Source organism: Hibiscus syriacus, unplaced genomic scaffold (genome assembly GCF_006381635.1).
Source record: "Hibiscus syriacus cultivar Baekdansim isolate YM2019G1 unplaced genomic scaffold, ASM638163v2 tig00004035_pilon, whole genome shotgun sequence".
Taxonomy (NCBI): Eukaryota; Viridiplantae; Streptophyta; class Magnoliopsida; order Malvales; family Malvaceae; genus Hibiscus; species Hibiscus syriacus.
This window is the reverse complement of record NW_024061993.1, coordinates 447,119-460,249: the sequence shown is the minus strand read 5'-3', so window position 1 is coordinate 460,249 and position 13,131 is coordinate 447,119. Positions and strand designations below refer to the sequence as shown.

General features: G+C 35.4%; 1 protein-coding gene across 1 annotated transcript; it reads right to left on the bottom strand.

Annotated features, from left to right (window-relative positions):
- Positions 1-5,042: 5,042 nt before the first annotated feature.
- Positions 5,043-12,565, bottom strand: LOC120187014 (phosphatidylinositol/phosphatidylcholine transfer protein SFH3-like). The gene is made up of 13 exons (XM_039190815.1): positions 12,505-12,565; positions 12,163-12,427; positions 11,972-12,071; positions 11,627-11,893; positions 11,477-11,554; positions 11,274-11,375; positions 11,144-11,193; positions 10,956-11,055; positions 10,733-10,861; positions 10,558-10,648; positions 10,078-10,460; positions 5,173-5,250; positions 5,043-5,078 (listed from the first exon to the last, which is right to left on the bottom strand). The coding sequence occupies exons 1-13, from the start codon at positions 12,548-12,550 to the stop codon at positions 5,055-5,057; spliced, it is 1,713 nt and encodes a 570-aa protein (XP_039046746.1). The 5' UTR covers positions 12,551-12,565; the 3' UTR covers positions 5,043-5,054.
- Positions 12,566-13,131: the final 566 nt, after the last annotated feature.

Genomic DNA, 13,131 nt, shown 5'->3' with positions numbered 1-13,131 from the left:
TAGATCTAGGTGTCAATCAAACCTAACATGTTGATTATTATATTAAAAACTCATTTATTAAACAAATTATTACAAAAATAAATAAATTGATTATTTTACGATATCATTATTAAAAAGTTAAATATTTTTTTATAAAACTTTGTGATGATCTTAATATTCTTCTAGATGTAGAAGAAATTAAAAATTTTCGAATTATTTTTTTAACTATATAAAATATCTTAAAATCTGGTTCTCTTATATATTATAAATAGTAATAATAACTCAATATTCTCTTAAAGTTTTTAGAAGTCATTTTTTAAATCTTTTCATACAACAAAATATTACTATTTTTAAGAATTTTCTAAATCATTTAAATACTCGTTTTAATATTAATAAATAAATAACTTTGCAAAAATAGATTTTATATAATTAAAGAATTTTTAAAAAAAACAACTCAATATTCTTTTAGATGTTGAGGAAATAAAACAATTTTGGATAAACTACACTAGATGACATCTACTTATAGGCGTTGTATCGTTTATATCACTGAAATTTTAAAATTATCTATTATCGCTGTGAACTATGATTAAAAGTTCAGTAGTATAAACGATACAGCACCTAAAATTCGGTGTCTAATGTAGTTTATCCAATAATTTTTGACATTTTTTAAATGGAGACCGATCATATTTTCTTAGATGTTAGGAATCATTAAGTTTAAAATGATAAACATTCCCTTCATTGATTAAAAGTTGCAACTTTTATGCCTTAAATCTTTGGGATGAGTAGTCACCTTTTGTAATAGGCTTAAAGTAAAGATAAGTAATTAAATCATGCTTATTTTTTTCTTTAGGTACTTGAACTATTTTTTGTCAAACTAGATATTTAAACTATTATATTTAATTATTTTAAGTCTTAAGATTTTTTTGTTAAAAAAAATATTTTTTAACTAATAAGATGTTGCTAAGTCATATAAAATTAGGTACTTATTTTGACCAATAATATTTAAGGGGATTAAAGCAAAAAAGAGGTGTAGTTTAGGGGCTTGTTTTGACCAAAAAGTAGTTGAGATTACAGTGGTTATATATAATAGTTTAAGTCTATAGTTTGACCAAAAAAATAGTTTAGATACCTAAAGCAAAAAATAATAATAATAATAATAATAATAATAAATAGGATAGTTTAAGTACCATTTTTTATTTAAACCTTCTTGATATTATTATTTTTTACTTAAAATAAGGTAAAGTAAACAAATGATCCCCGACTATAGGGCCTTTCTTTGTTGGGCCCCTGATTATTAAAAGTTCCAAAATAGTCCCCCAATTATGACGTTACTTTGTTGAGTCCCTCAATTATTAAAAGTTTTAAAATGGCCATTCGACTTTTCATATGTTCCAAACTCATCAATTTTTGTTAAAAAATTGATAACAGTCTGAGCTGAAAGTTAACATATTGATTGTGATATGATAAAATACGATCTTAAAATCTTAAATGACTATCATATATAGTTAACAAGTTAACGTCCAACTCAGATTGTCATTATTTTTTTGGGTAAAGTATAGTAATGGTCATTGAACTTTTTTAAAGCTTTCATTTACGTCCCCCAACTTTTAAAACTTGCAATACATTCCTCCAACATTTAGTCTGTTTGCAATATAGTCCCCGACCGTTACACTGTCGTTAGTACGTTTGCAATATGGTCACTAAACTTTTCAGGCGCTTGCATTTAGGTCCCCCAACTTTTAAAACTTGCAACACAGTCTTTAATTTTATTTTAAACCCTAAATTCCTTTTCAATCTCGAATTTCCTTTTTTTCTTCTCTCTTCTCATTTCTAGCGTAACATTTCAGCTGGGGATGCATGGGAAATTCTAATCTAACTTTGAATTATGTGGAGGTGTTGACTTGAATAATGGTTCATTGAGAGAAAACCCGGCCAAGGGACTATCAGGAGCATCAATGATTCAAGGTGTAATGTTAGATACAGGTCATCTCAAGTGAAGAATAGATGTTCGATGAAATGCTTGTAAGAAAAAAATGGGGTTATAAATACAAAGTTGACAAATACTACTAAGATGAACTAAGTATCATTGTTGAAAGTCACCCACAAAGCTGGAATTATTTTGTATAAATGGCATATAATAATTTCTTCTTTTAATCCTTTTGGTTAAAGATTTTCCAACAGATGATCAAATATAATGAAATCCCAAACAGTGCATTCACATCTCAGTCTCTTTCACTCACATGAACTCTTGTTTGGTTTTTGTTCTTTAATTTTCCGCCATGTAAAATTGTAAACCCAAGCAGTGCTTTATCTTTCAGCTTTTGATTTACAAAGAAAAAATAGAGGAAGAATTGCTGGAACGCGACATCGATTGCGTTTATTTCTTAGCATATCCCCTCACTTGCAAGAATGTATTTATTTTCTCTTTTGGGATATCCGAAAGTAAGCTTTTCCTCTTTCGCACTTTCCCATTTTTAGCTCGCATTGTGTGTTTTTTTGTTGAAATTTTTATGTTTCTAGAATTGCATGTCAAGGATATGGATATTCAGTGTTAGTTTTGAACTAACCCATCTAATTCTCTTTCCTTCTTCTTAATCAAAACTTTTAGTACTCCTTATAAAAGATATTCAGTCCATTAGAATAGAAGTGAAAAAGGGTCCTAGGCTAAATTTTTTTATCTTCTTTTTTGGTTTTTCTTTAAATCAGAGAATTGGTTGTGAGTATCGACATAGTGAAATCGCCTGGCTCAATCCGAGAGACTACTGGTACTAGTTTACTGGGAATTTTATTGATCCGACCTGTGGTTTTCGGTGTCCTGTGAGCTCTTATTCTTTTTAATAAGTTCATGTTGATTATGGGACTGATATATCGTGAACGAATTGGATTTTTTTACATGTTTTGGAAATTTTACAGTTGAATCTGTATTGAATTATAGTTTTAGAAGACAATTCAGCATGCACGCAACTTGAAAGGCATCATGACAATGTAGTATATTTAGAGCAGCTACTTGATATGTTGCCCGGTCATTCCAAATTTGCACCTTCATTTCTGGCATACATATGTTTGTTACAATGTCTTCTATGTTTTATAATGTCTTTTATTGCTGACATGCCATGAATTTACAAGAATTATGAGGTCCTATGATTTTAGTTCCGCTATTTGCTTTAGATTCTCATCATGTTTGTCTATTGAGAAACATTAAACATGGAGCATTAGAAGCAATTATATGTTAAAAGAGTAGGCCATTAATGTATTTGCAACTGGTAATGTTGTATTTGGCATCTAATGTCTATCTTAAACAACTCATTTGACGCCTTAGCTTTTGGAGTGACTATGACCGAATCTTTTTCCCTTTATTTATTAAGTCCTCCTTTTGAATGAGTTATTAATTCATATTCTTGGTTTTTTTTAGTTATTGTTTGGTTGTATGTTGTAGTCTTATGAACTAAAACCCTTTACTATTTTCGCAGTCATTGAATGTGCATGCTCAAGTTCCATCCAAACCTATTGGATTGTCAAACTAAAGTGTGGCAACTACGAACAAGACAAATTGGCCTTGTTACTTTTACTTCAACGGTTTATGCAATAAACATGATAGATGCACTTTTCATGTTCAAAGTGTGGCAGTCGCTGGATGTGCATGCAATAAACCTCAAATTTATATTGAAGTAAACATTGTCAAATAAAAAATTCATATTCAAAATTCCAAAACACTTCAATTACATTCTAAACCCTAAATTCCAAAATACTTTAATTATATTATAAACCCTAAATTAAAGTATTTTAAAATGTAGGGTTTAAAATATAATTGAATTATTTTGAAATTTAGGGTTTATAAGGAAATTGAGGATTGTGTTGCAAGTTTTAAAAGTTGGTGGACCTAAATGCAAGCGCCTGAAAAGTTCAGTGACCATATTGCAAACGTACTAACGGTAGTGTAACGGTCGAGGACAATATTGCAAACGGACTAAATGTTGGAGGACTGTATTGCAACTTTTAAAAATTAGGGACCTAAATGAAAGCTTTAGAAAAGTTAAGTGACCATTACTATATTTTACCCTATTTTTTAAACGAAAAAGGATGAATTTGGAGCATGAATAGTCTAATGATCATTTTGTAACTTTTAATAATTGAGGGACTCAACAAAGCAACTTCCTATAGTCGGGGGATCATTTTGTAACTTTTAATAATTAAAGAACTCAACAAAATAACGTCAAATAACCAGGTGACTATTTGTGTATTTTACCCTATAATTAAATGACATGTTTATTTTTATTTTAGTATTTATATTTCATCATATGAAGTATCATCTCGTGTGAAATTATTTCTTAACATTCTTCTAGATGTTAAAGAATGCTAAGATTATTTCTTATAAAGAATTTACTTTATTAAAAAAACAAATATTTAAAACTGATTATTATGTAAATTTTATAATATCATATTGATTTAAATATACACTATATCGTGTTCTTATATGGAAGCAAAAATATTTATGATCAAGTAAACATCGTTCTTATTGATCATATTATAGAGAGTGTTAATTCTTCCTCATATAGAATTGTGTCTCGAAACCTAACTTTAGTTTTCGTTGACTTTAACATTCTTTTTAACTAAGCTTTAACTATGTTTATATTTTCCAAAACATAGTCCATTTATGTCCCCCTGTTCCATATCCTGGTAGTAGGATGAAATAACATAGTGATGGTTGTCTTGTGAAAAGCTGCGTTTCTTTTGCATGTATCTAATAGGCTCGGTTTGGTGAGGCAAGTGGAACTGATTGCATGCATAAACAGTGAAGAAGAAGCCAAATTACGAGTATATATATGTCATTTCACTGGTTTTTCTATTGTTTATGTAAGTTACCCAGAATTTCTGTTTTTATTTCTGGTTTCATAAAATGAACTCGGGCAACCAACAACCTCCATTTTGAGCCAATAATTGTTCAACATATAACGGTATTAAAGAAATATGCCAAACTCCTTGGCTTAAAGGGGCTGGGAATTGAATATTTTACAAAGCAAAACAATATTATCGTTTAGCAGTCCATCTGTGGGCCGAAATCCCGACATTTTTTTTCAACTTAGCCAGCGTAATGGGTTCTGCAGCCACAAAAACAAGATAATTAGACGTCAGATAATCCTATATGTTACATACATATAAAGTGTGTGAATGATTTGATGTTTGATAACTTACGAACTTCCTCTTCTTCTTCTTATGCTTGTCGATGTAGGTTTGGAGCTCCTGCTGTTTATCAATGGCTGTCTCAAGTGCCTGCATGTAGGCAAGAAAGGAAAACAAACGATTAAGATTCAAATACAGCGACGAATTCTTGTTTTCATAGGGGATTTGAGTTTTTTTTTTTTTTCTTTCTAAGGCATAATATCAAAATTAACCTCCTACCTTTATCAAAATAATCATTTTAGCTCATTATTTTGTTTGGAGTATTTTAGCCCAATATTTTACATTAGAACAAAAAAACTCATAATGTTTGATAGAATAGTGACCCTACTTTGACCCAACGTTTCATTTTAGAGTAAAAGTAACCATACTTTGACCCAACGTTTCATTTTAGAGTAAAAGTAACCATATTTTGGAGTGTTAAACATTTCTTAACTAATTGTTTCCATTCACAAAAGAATTTTTTTGTCTCGAAAAGAAACGTTAAGAATAAAATACTTCAAAAAAGGAATAGAAATCAAAGTCACTGTTTTATCAAACATTAAGGTTATTTTCTGAGATTAGGAAGACATGGGTAAATGATCGCAACGTCTTGGAAAATATGCTAGTCTTTGCAACAGCAGCAGCCGATTGGAATAGGGATGTGTTCGGCCACATAGGAAAAAGAAAAAGCAGCTACTAGCACGACTAAGGGGCATCGACAAGAAATTACATCAGAAACATTCAGAATTCCTAATCAACTTGGAATCTCAACTTCGAGAGGGACTCATGACTGTGCTAGAGCTTGAGGAATCTCTGTGGAAATAAAAATCATGCTCCCAATGTGTACTTAAAGGTGACAGGAACACAAGATTCTTTCACGCTTCAACCCTTGCACGTATACGAATAAATACTATCTCAGCACTAAAAAAAAGGCAGATGGGAGTTGATGTACCGATCAAAAAGAACTCTCGGCCATGGCTTGCAAATTCTTCCACGACCTTTTCACATCAACAGGGACGACTCCCAACATCCTTGATGACAAAGGAATGTTCAAAGCATTATCCACCGAGGCCTCTAAATCTTTGGAAATGCATGTTACAAAAGAAAAAATAAAAACAACTTTCTTTAATATGGGAGCTCTCAAGGCACCCGGACCAGATGGACTAAACGATTTTTTCTTCGTACATAGCAGGGACAATGTGGGAGACTCAATTTGCAAATATATTGAAGGCATATTTCAAAACAGCACGATCCCCCCGAACTCAACAAAACCCTCCTGGTACTGTTTCCGAAAATAGCTACGCCGGAACACATCAAACAATTCAGACCGATAAGTTTGTGCAACGTGGTCTATAAGGCCATTACAAAAATCATTGTGAACCAACTAAAACATTTCCTTCCTGACTGGGTCTTTGAAAACAAAACAAGTTTTATTCTAGGAAGAGCTATTACTGATAATATCATCATCACACAGGATGTCATTCATACTAAGCGAAGGAAAGTAGGGAAAAAGGGATGGATGGCTGCTAAAATCGACCTTGAAAAGGCATACGATCGATTGGAAAGATTTCATTGATGATACTCAGAGAATTAAACATACCAGACAAACTAAGGATCCTAATTATGCAATGTATATCCAGTCTCTACACGGATACTATGGAATGGCTCGATGACAGATGCTTTTCAACCGCAAAGAGGAATCAGACAGGGAGACCCACTCTAACCTTACCTTTTTATTCTTTGTATGTAGAGGTTAACTCACTCGATACAAAAATCAGTCCAAAAAGGACATTGGAAGCCGTTCTCAACATCCAAACATAGTTCGACAATATCACATCTCCTTTTCGTGGATGACATGATACTCTTTGCCGAAGCCTCAATGAAACAACAATCAATCATCAACACAAATTTAAACCAATTTTGTGAAGCTTCGGGACACAAAGTAAGCAAAGAAAAGACGACTCTGAACTACTCAAAAAACGTCTCAATGGACCTAAGAGGGCAATTAGACAATGCTTTCGGCTTCACACAGGTAAAGGATTTAGGTAAATACCTCGGAGTTCCTATTCTTCACAATAGAGTTTCATCGGCTACATAAGATTACCTAGTTCGGATGGTTCAATCGAGACTCAATGGTTGGTCGGCAAAAAGCCTCTCGTTAGCAGGGCGAATCACTTTAGCTAAAGCAGTCCTAGCTGCTATCCCCAATTATACCATGCAAACATCAGTCCTTCCAAGGAAAACGTGCATAGAATTAGAAAAACTGATAAAACACTTTGTTTGGGGATTCAACAAAGACGGGAAAGGAATTCACTTAGTTCGCTGGGAAAAAATGTGTACTCCACTCTCTCAAGGAGGAATCGGATTTAGAAAGCTCAATGAACTGAATGAGGCGTACCTAACCAGCTTTCAAGGTAATAACAAATAAAGAAGCAATATGGGTCCAATTTCTCCGAGCAAAGTACAAATGCCACGAAAGAATACCATCACCTTCAACGAGTAAGATCAACTCAAGAATCTGGCAAGGAATCTCGTTAGCATGGAATAATGTAAAGGAGAACATTGTATGGAACCTGGGTAATGGTTGCTCCAATGACTTCTGGCGAGATCCATGGATTAAGGATACGGATCCACTATAATCGTATTTCCCCACACACCTTACACCAACAATAGGGAACGAAAAAGTTGCAGAAATGGTTGACCAATCAGAAGAATGGATTTGGGAGAAATTCCAACACCTTTTACCGGTTGACATTCTACTTTGAATAGCAGCAACTAAAGGACCGGTGCATGAATGTCCAGAGGACGCATTAGGATGGAAAGCAAGCAGTAATCAATTATTCTCGATCAAAACGGCCTATGGGATACGGCTTGAATCAACAGTAGAACAGAATGGAAAACAATACACAAGTTTAAAGGACCGCAAAGAATCAAAATATTCATGTGGCTGATTTACCTTAACAAGATCATGACAAACGCGGAGAGAAGGAAACAGAATCTATCAACGGATGATAGCTGCCCCATATGTGCGAATACACCAGAAGATATAAACCATATAGTTTGATGGTATCCCCAAGCAATTAGTATATGGAGCATGTTAGTGATACAAGAAAAACTCAACGAATTTCTCACCATGGATATACGTCAATGGATCCAAACCAAATTGCAAAACCCATATACCATGGCAACTGAAGAACAGGAATGGGACCTGCCAGGGATTTAAATAGCGTTCGCGGTCACGTTTTCGGTCAAGTCGCGTTTATCGCGGTTGCGGACATAACGAATGCAATCGCGATCACTATGGGTGTCGCGGTCGTGAATTTTTTAAAATTTACACAATTTATCCTAAAATATAATAATTATACTTGATGACCCATTTTTCCATCATATATTTTAAGGTAACAACATATGCTTCTAACTTATAAACGGTAACAAGTTTACCACATTTTTTAATTGGATTCTTAATTTAATTTAAAATCTAAGATCCATACACCAAAAAAACAACATCAAATTCAAATTATAAACGGTCCATGACTTTAACAACCCAAAAATTTAAATACCCAAATTGAACCCCAAGCCCAAATCCTTTCCTTGACCTAGACTAAGTCTTTGTCTTCTTCTCCACGACAACACTCCAACAATCCTCATCAGCAAACATATGCAGAGAGCACCAAAACAAAAGAAAAATTAGAAAGTCCCAAAAGCAGCATGTAATTCTCAAACAAAAACAAGAAACCCAGAAAGTATAATCCATAAACAATGCAAATTAGAGCTTCAAAAAAATGGAGGAAAGTGACAGTACATACCATCTTCAGCAACTGAAGAAGAAGATGAATGAGCATAAAAAACGAAGACTCATTTGCTTATCGACAAGCTCTCAGCCATTGGTAAGAGGCTTACTTACTTTCTCTGGCGTTGCTTGCTTTTCTCTCTCTTTAATATTTGTTCTATTTTGATAATGAGAGTGAACTATGGCAATGGGTTTCTTTTACGCGAAAACTTGTGGATAACGGGAATAGCGTCCCGTTATCGACGTTATTTGCCGTTAGACGCTAAATTGCGGCCGCGAAAGACTATTATTGTTGTGATTCCACCACCCACCGCAATTTTCCGATTATCGGTTTTGGATGGCGACGTTACCGCGAAATAGCGGCTGCTATTGCGGTTGCGCTCCGCTTTTTGATTCCCTGGGACCTGCTATTCGGAGCAGTTATATGGAATATTTGGCTGTCAAGGAATGCGGTTGCTTTTAACCCAACCTTTGAAGACAATGGATCCATCATTGACAGAAGCAGCAGGATCCAAATGATGAGTATCCGAGCCAATCAATCAGAACGAGAGTCACACGACCAGGAAGCAAATTGAATTCCCACAAACATGGAGGAGAAGCGGATTATATGGACAAAACCAGTAACTGATTGGTTCAAAGTCAATACAGATGCAGGGAGAAACGCAACCAACGGTAACACTACATGTGCAGGAGTAATCAGAAACCATGATGGGAAATGGATTGTAGGGTTCTACAAATACATTGGCATCTGCTCCATTCTTGAAGCAGAACTGTGGGGGATATACATAGGAATGACGATTGCATGGGACCAAGGAATTCGGCAACTAGAGGTCGAAACGGACAGTAGAGAAGCTCACAGTATTCTCAACAAGAAGGACGGAATCAATGGTGCTCAGACCATCATATCTCACATCCGGAGTATCGAGATAAGAGAATGGTAAGAGAATGGCTAATTCACAACAGCCACGTTCGTCGTGAAGGAAACCAGTAGCTGACTCACTGGCAAAGATAGCAACCCCCGGAGAGCTCTATGTGCACATAATTTACGAACCTCTACAGATGGTGATCAACATGCTCCAGGATGAAGAACACACGTAGTAGTTAGATAGTTACTTTCCCCTACTTGCCAAAAAAAAAAACTAATGTACCTTCTTAGTTGCAGATAGCTCTTCTTCCAGGGTTTCGACCCTGCTTAAAGCAGCATTCAACATCTCCTTCTCAGGCGACAATGTCGCCAGTTTCTCGATGAGTACGGTCACCTTCTCTTCCAGTTCATCCATACGTTTCATCATGGCAAAGAATTCAGCGCCATCGATAGGTGGTTCTTGTTGAGCTGCAGGGCCTTTGATCATTGGATCATCATAGTAATCTTGACCGCCATACAATAGAGCTTCGATTACTTTCCTTGGTATGATGCTGCGGGACAAGCGAACCAAGGCGATGATCCCCATAATAATGGCCAGTATTCCTCCGTAAATGTTGGTCCCCATTCCTTGTGTAACCATCCTAACAACCTTTGTCTGGTAACAAGCTGAAATGTTTTAGGGAAATTTGTCCCGTGAATGCTAACGACTCGTTTTGAAGTAATATCCTTAAAACTCGAGGAAACATATCCGAAATGCAAGTACCTTTGGACATGGAAAATCCTTCATCTTTCAATGAGTTTGTCCAGTAAGGGTCTACCAATGGATCGAAATGTGCCTTTCTCTTTATGGGAGTCTGCAGTATATAAAAACATGTAGTTATGTCGCATGAACTATGGTTTAGCTCAATCCATGATCTAATGACAATGAGAAAACTTACTTCAGGAAAAGAATCTGCGTGGCATTCGGCGCTGTTCGTATCCATCTTTGCATTGAAAGGGAGGCTTTGTTTCTGCTCTGCATCTGATATGTTCTTCCTTATGCACTTGGATTGACCATTTTCAACTTTCTACTCTCATAAAAATGTGGTTCTCAATTTCATTATTCCAAGTACAATATTAGATAGATATTCACCTAAAATCGATCAAGCTTTAGGAGACTACCTTCAATATATCGGGATCGTTCCATGGACCCTTGTCGGAAGTCATGCAACCGCCTTTGTCGGCACAATTACAAGTACCCCCCAAGAACTCTGGCAATTGACTGGTGAACGCCACAAGAAATAGATGTTTTAGTTCTATAAAGGTCGAAATGCATGGCACATTATGAGACAAAAAGTGAAAGAACTCACTCTGCATCAATTACTTCAAGCAATTTGCTCTGGTACTTGTTACCCAAAACCTGGAGAAAAGTTCTTCAGCAACATTATAGTACCAAATGTCAAATTTAGAGTCAGGTAACAATGGTGAATCAATACTTACATTGATCTTTGCAGTGGTTTTTGGGTCAAGGAACGATTTAACTGTGTTCCATAACAACCTAAACCCGGAGCCAGCATTGATGATAAACATGCGGTTCAAAGTCTGCAATGTTGGAACCATTCAATTAGCCTTATTTCGGTGCAAGAAATAACAGAATCTACAGGCACGAAAACTGAGCTTATGGAGTAAGGAGTATCGAGTACTTCGGGATAATTATCACCGTCAATTTTCTGAAGGCGCTGAAGGAGCTCCCTTGCAGACTTGTTGAAGCTTGAAAACCCCTAAAAGTTTATATATGTTGTAGGCGTTAGAACTGCAACGAAACGAAACTATAAGCAGTAAATCGGACATACCACTCCTTCCACGTCCAATATGGTTGTGCTCTGGTTAATTTGCTTCTTTGCTGCAATGGATGCAGCAGGAAACTTAATAGCAAAGGTCTTCTCAAACTCCTTTACATGGTACTTCAAATATCGGTCGATCGTCGTAACTTTAATCAGCTTGTTAACATCCACTTGACCGAGCCTTTCAATATAAATAGGTCGTCCATCCTTATCCACCCCATGATACCCTTGTGGATAATACTTGATCACTTCACTGTATTCCTTGAAATCAAAGTCCTTAACAAAGAAATCCCAAGGACAAAGGTTCAGACACAGTTCATATATATTCAGCAATAAGGGAACAGTTGTATATACCTCCGTGATCGTGTCGGCCCCGAACTCCTTCCTCCATTGGAGCATATCAACCCACATTTGCTTTGCTTTATCAACATCAAATTTCCTAGCCCCAAGAAACCTGTATCATCAGAATGATCAAATAATGAGTCAACTGGCCTAATCTTTTTCATTCAAAGCTTACTAATGAAATAGAGATGAACGATTGCGACCTCAACATCATATGATGATCATCATGTTTAGCAGGCTGTAATTCATCTAAGATGAGTGCTTGGCGGAATGCATCCACGGCCTGCAGCTCTTCAGAATCAAGGTCATCCTCTATATTTACGACCGACATCACTCTACTATGTCTCCTGCTTTTCTTTCTAAACGAATGTTTAAACTTGCTCGAGGCACTCATTGCCTTTTTCTTAAGTGACACAAGCTTTGCTCTCTTGTCATCTTCCGAGTTCTCTAAATCAATCGTTTCGGACCCTGCGAAAATGGAGATCGAAAAGCACCATCAAACCAAATCTAGAAAATCATGTGCCAAATTACAAAGCCCTCACCGCCTATTCGAACTTGTCGTTCCACAGGTTGAGACAAGGTGTCAGCCATGATGACAGTTCCTTTGAGCTCAAAATGCAGCACTCACACAAAGATGTTCAATATTAATGCTCTGCCTAACTAGGTTTTGACTCCTAGAATCCAATCCGAACATCTGCAAATAAGCCATTGGAAATAACATATGATAATGGGATTGAACTGATAACAAATTATAAAAAGTATGAAGATCCAATGACTAAAGTGTTATCCAAAGATTGAAGAGAAAAAGATTATACCATATGATACACTACAACAAATTTTCTTATTAGTGGCATCTAGATTATTGTCACTTAAACTTCAATTTATGTCACTAGATGTATTTTGTGACATAAAAGTCAATGTCACGACGATCGTCACCCTAGGTGTGTCACTAAATGTCAAAAGTGACGATGTATGTGTTATCGTCATGTATTGTTAAATATATAATGACGCTAATGGATAACGTCACAATTTAATTTGCATTCAACGACAATTACTTTTGTCACCAAATGATGTACATTTTTGCCATTAATAAATCATATCATTACCAATAACACAATAATTTCATTGTATACGTGACGAAAAGAAAATTGTCACATTGTTAGTAACGTAGT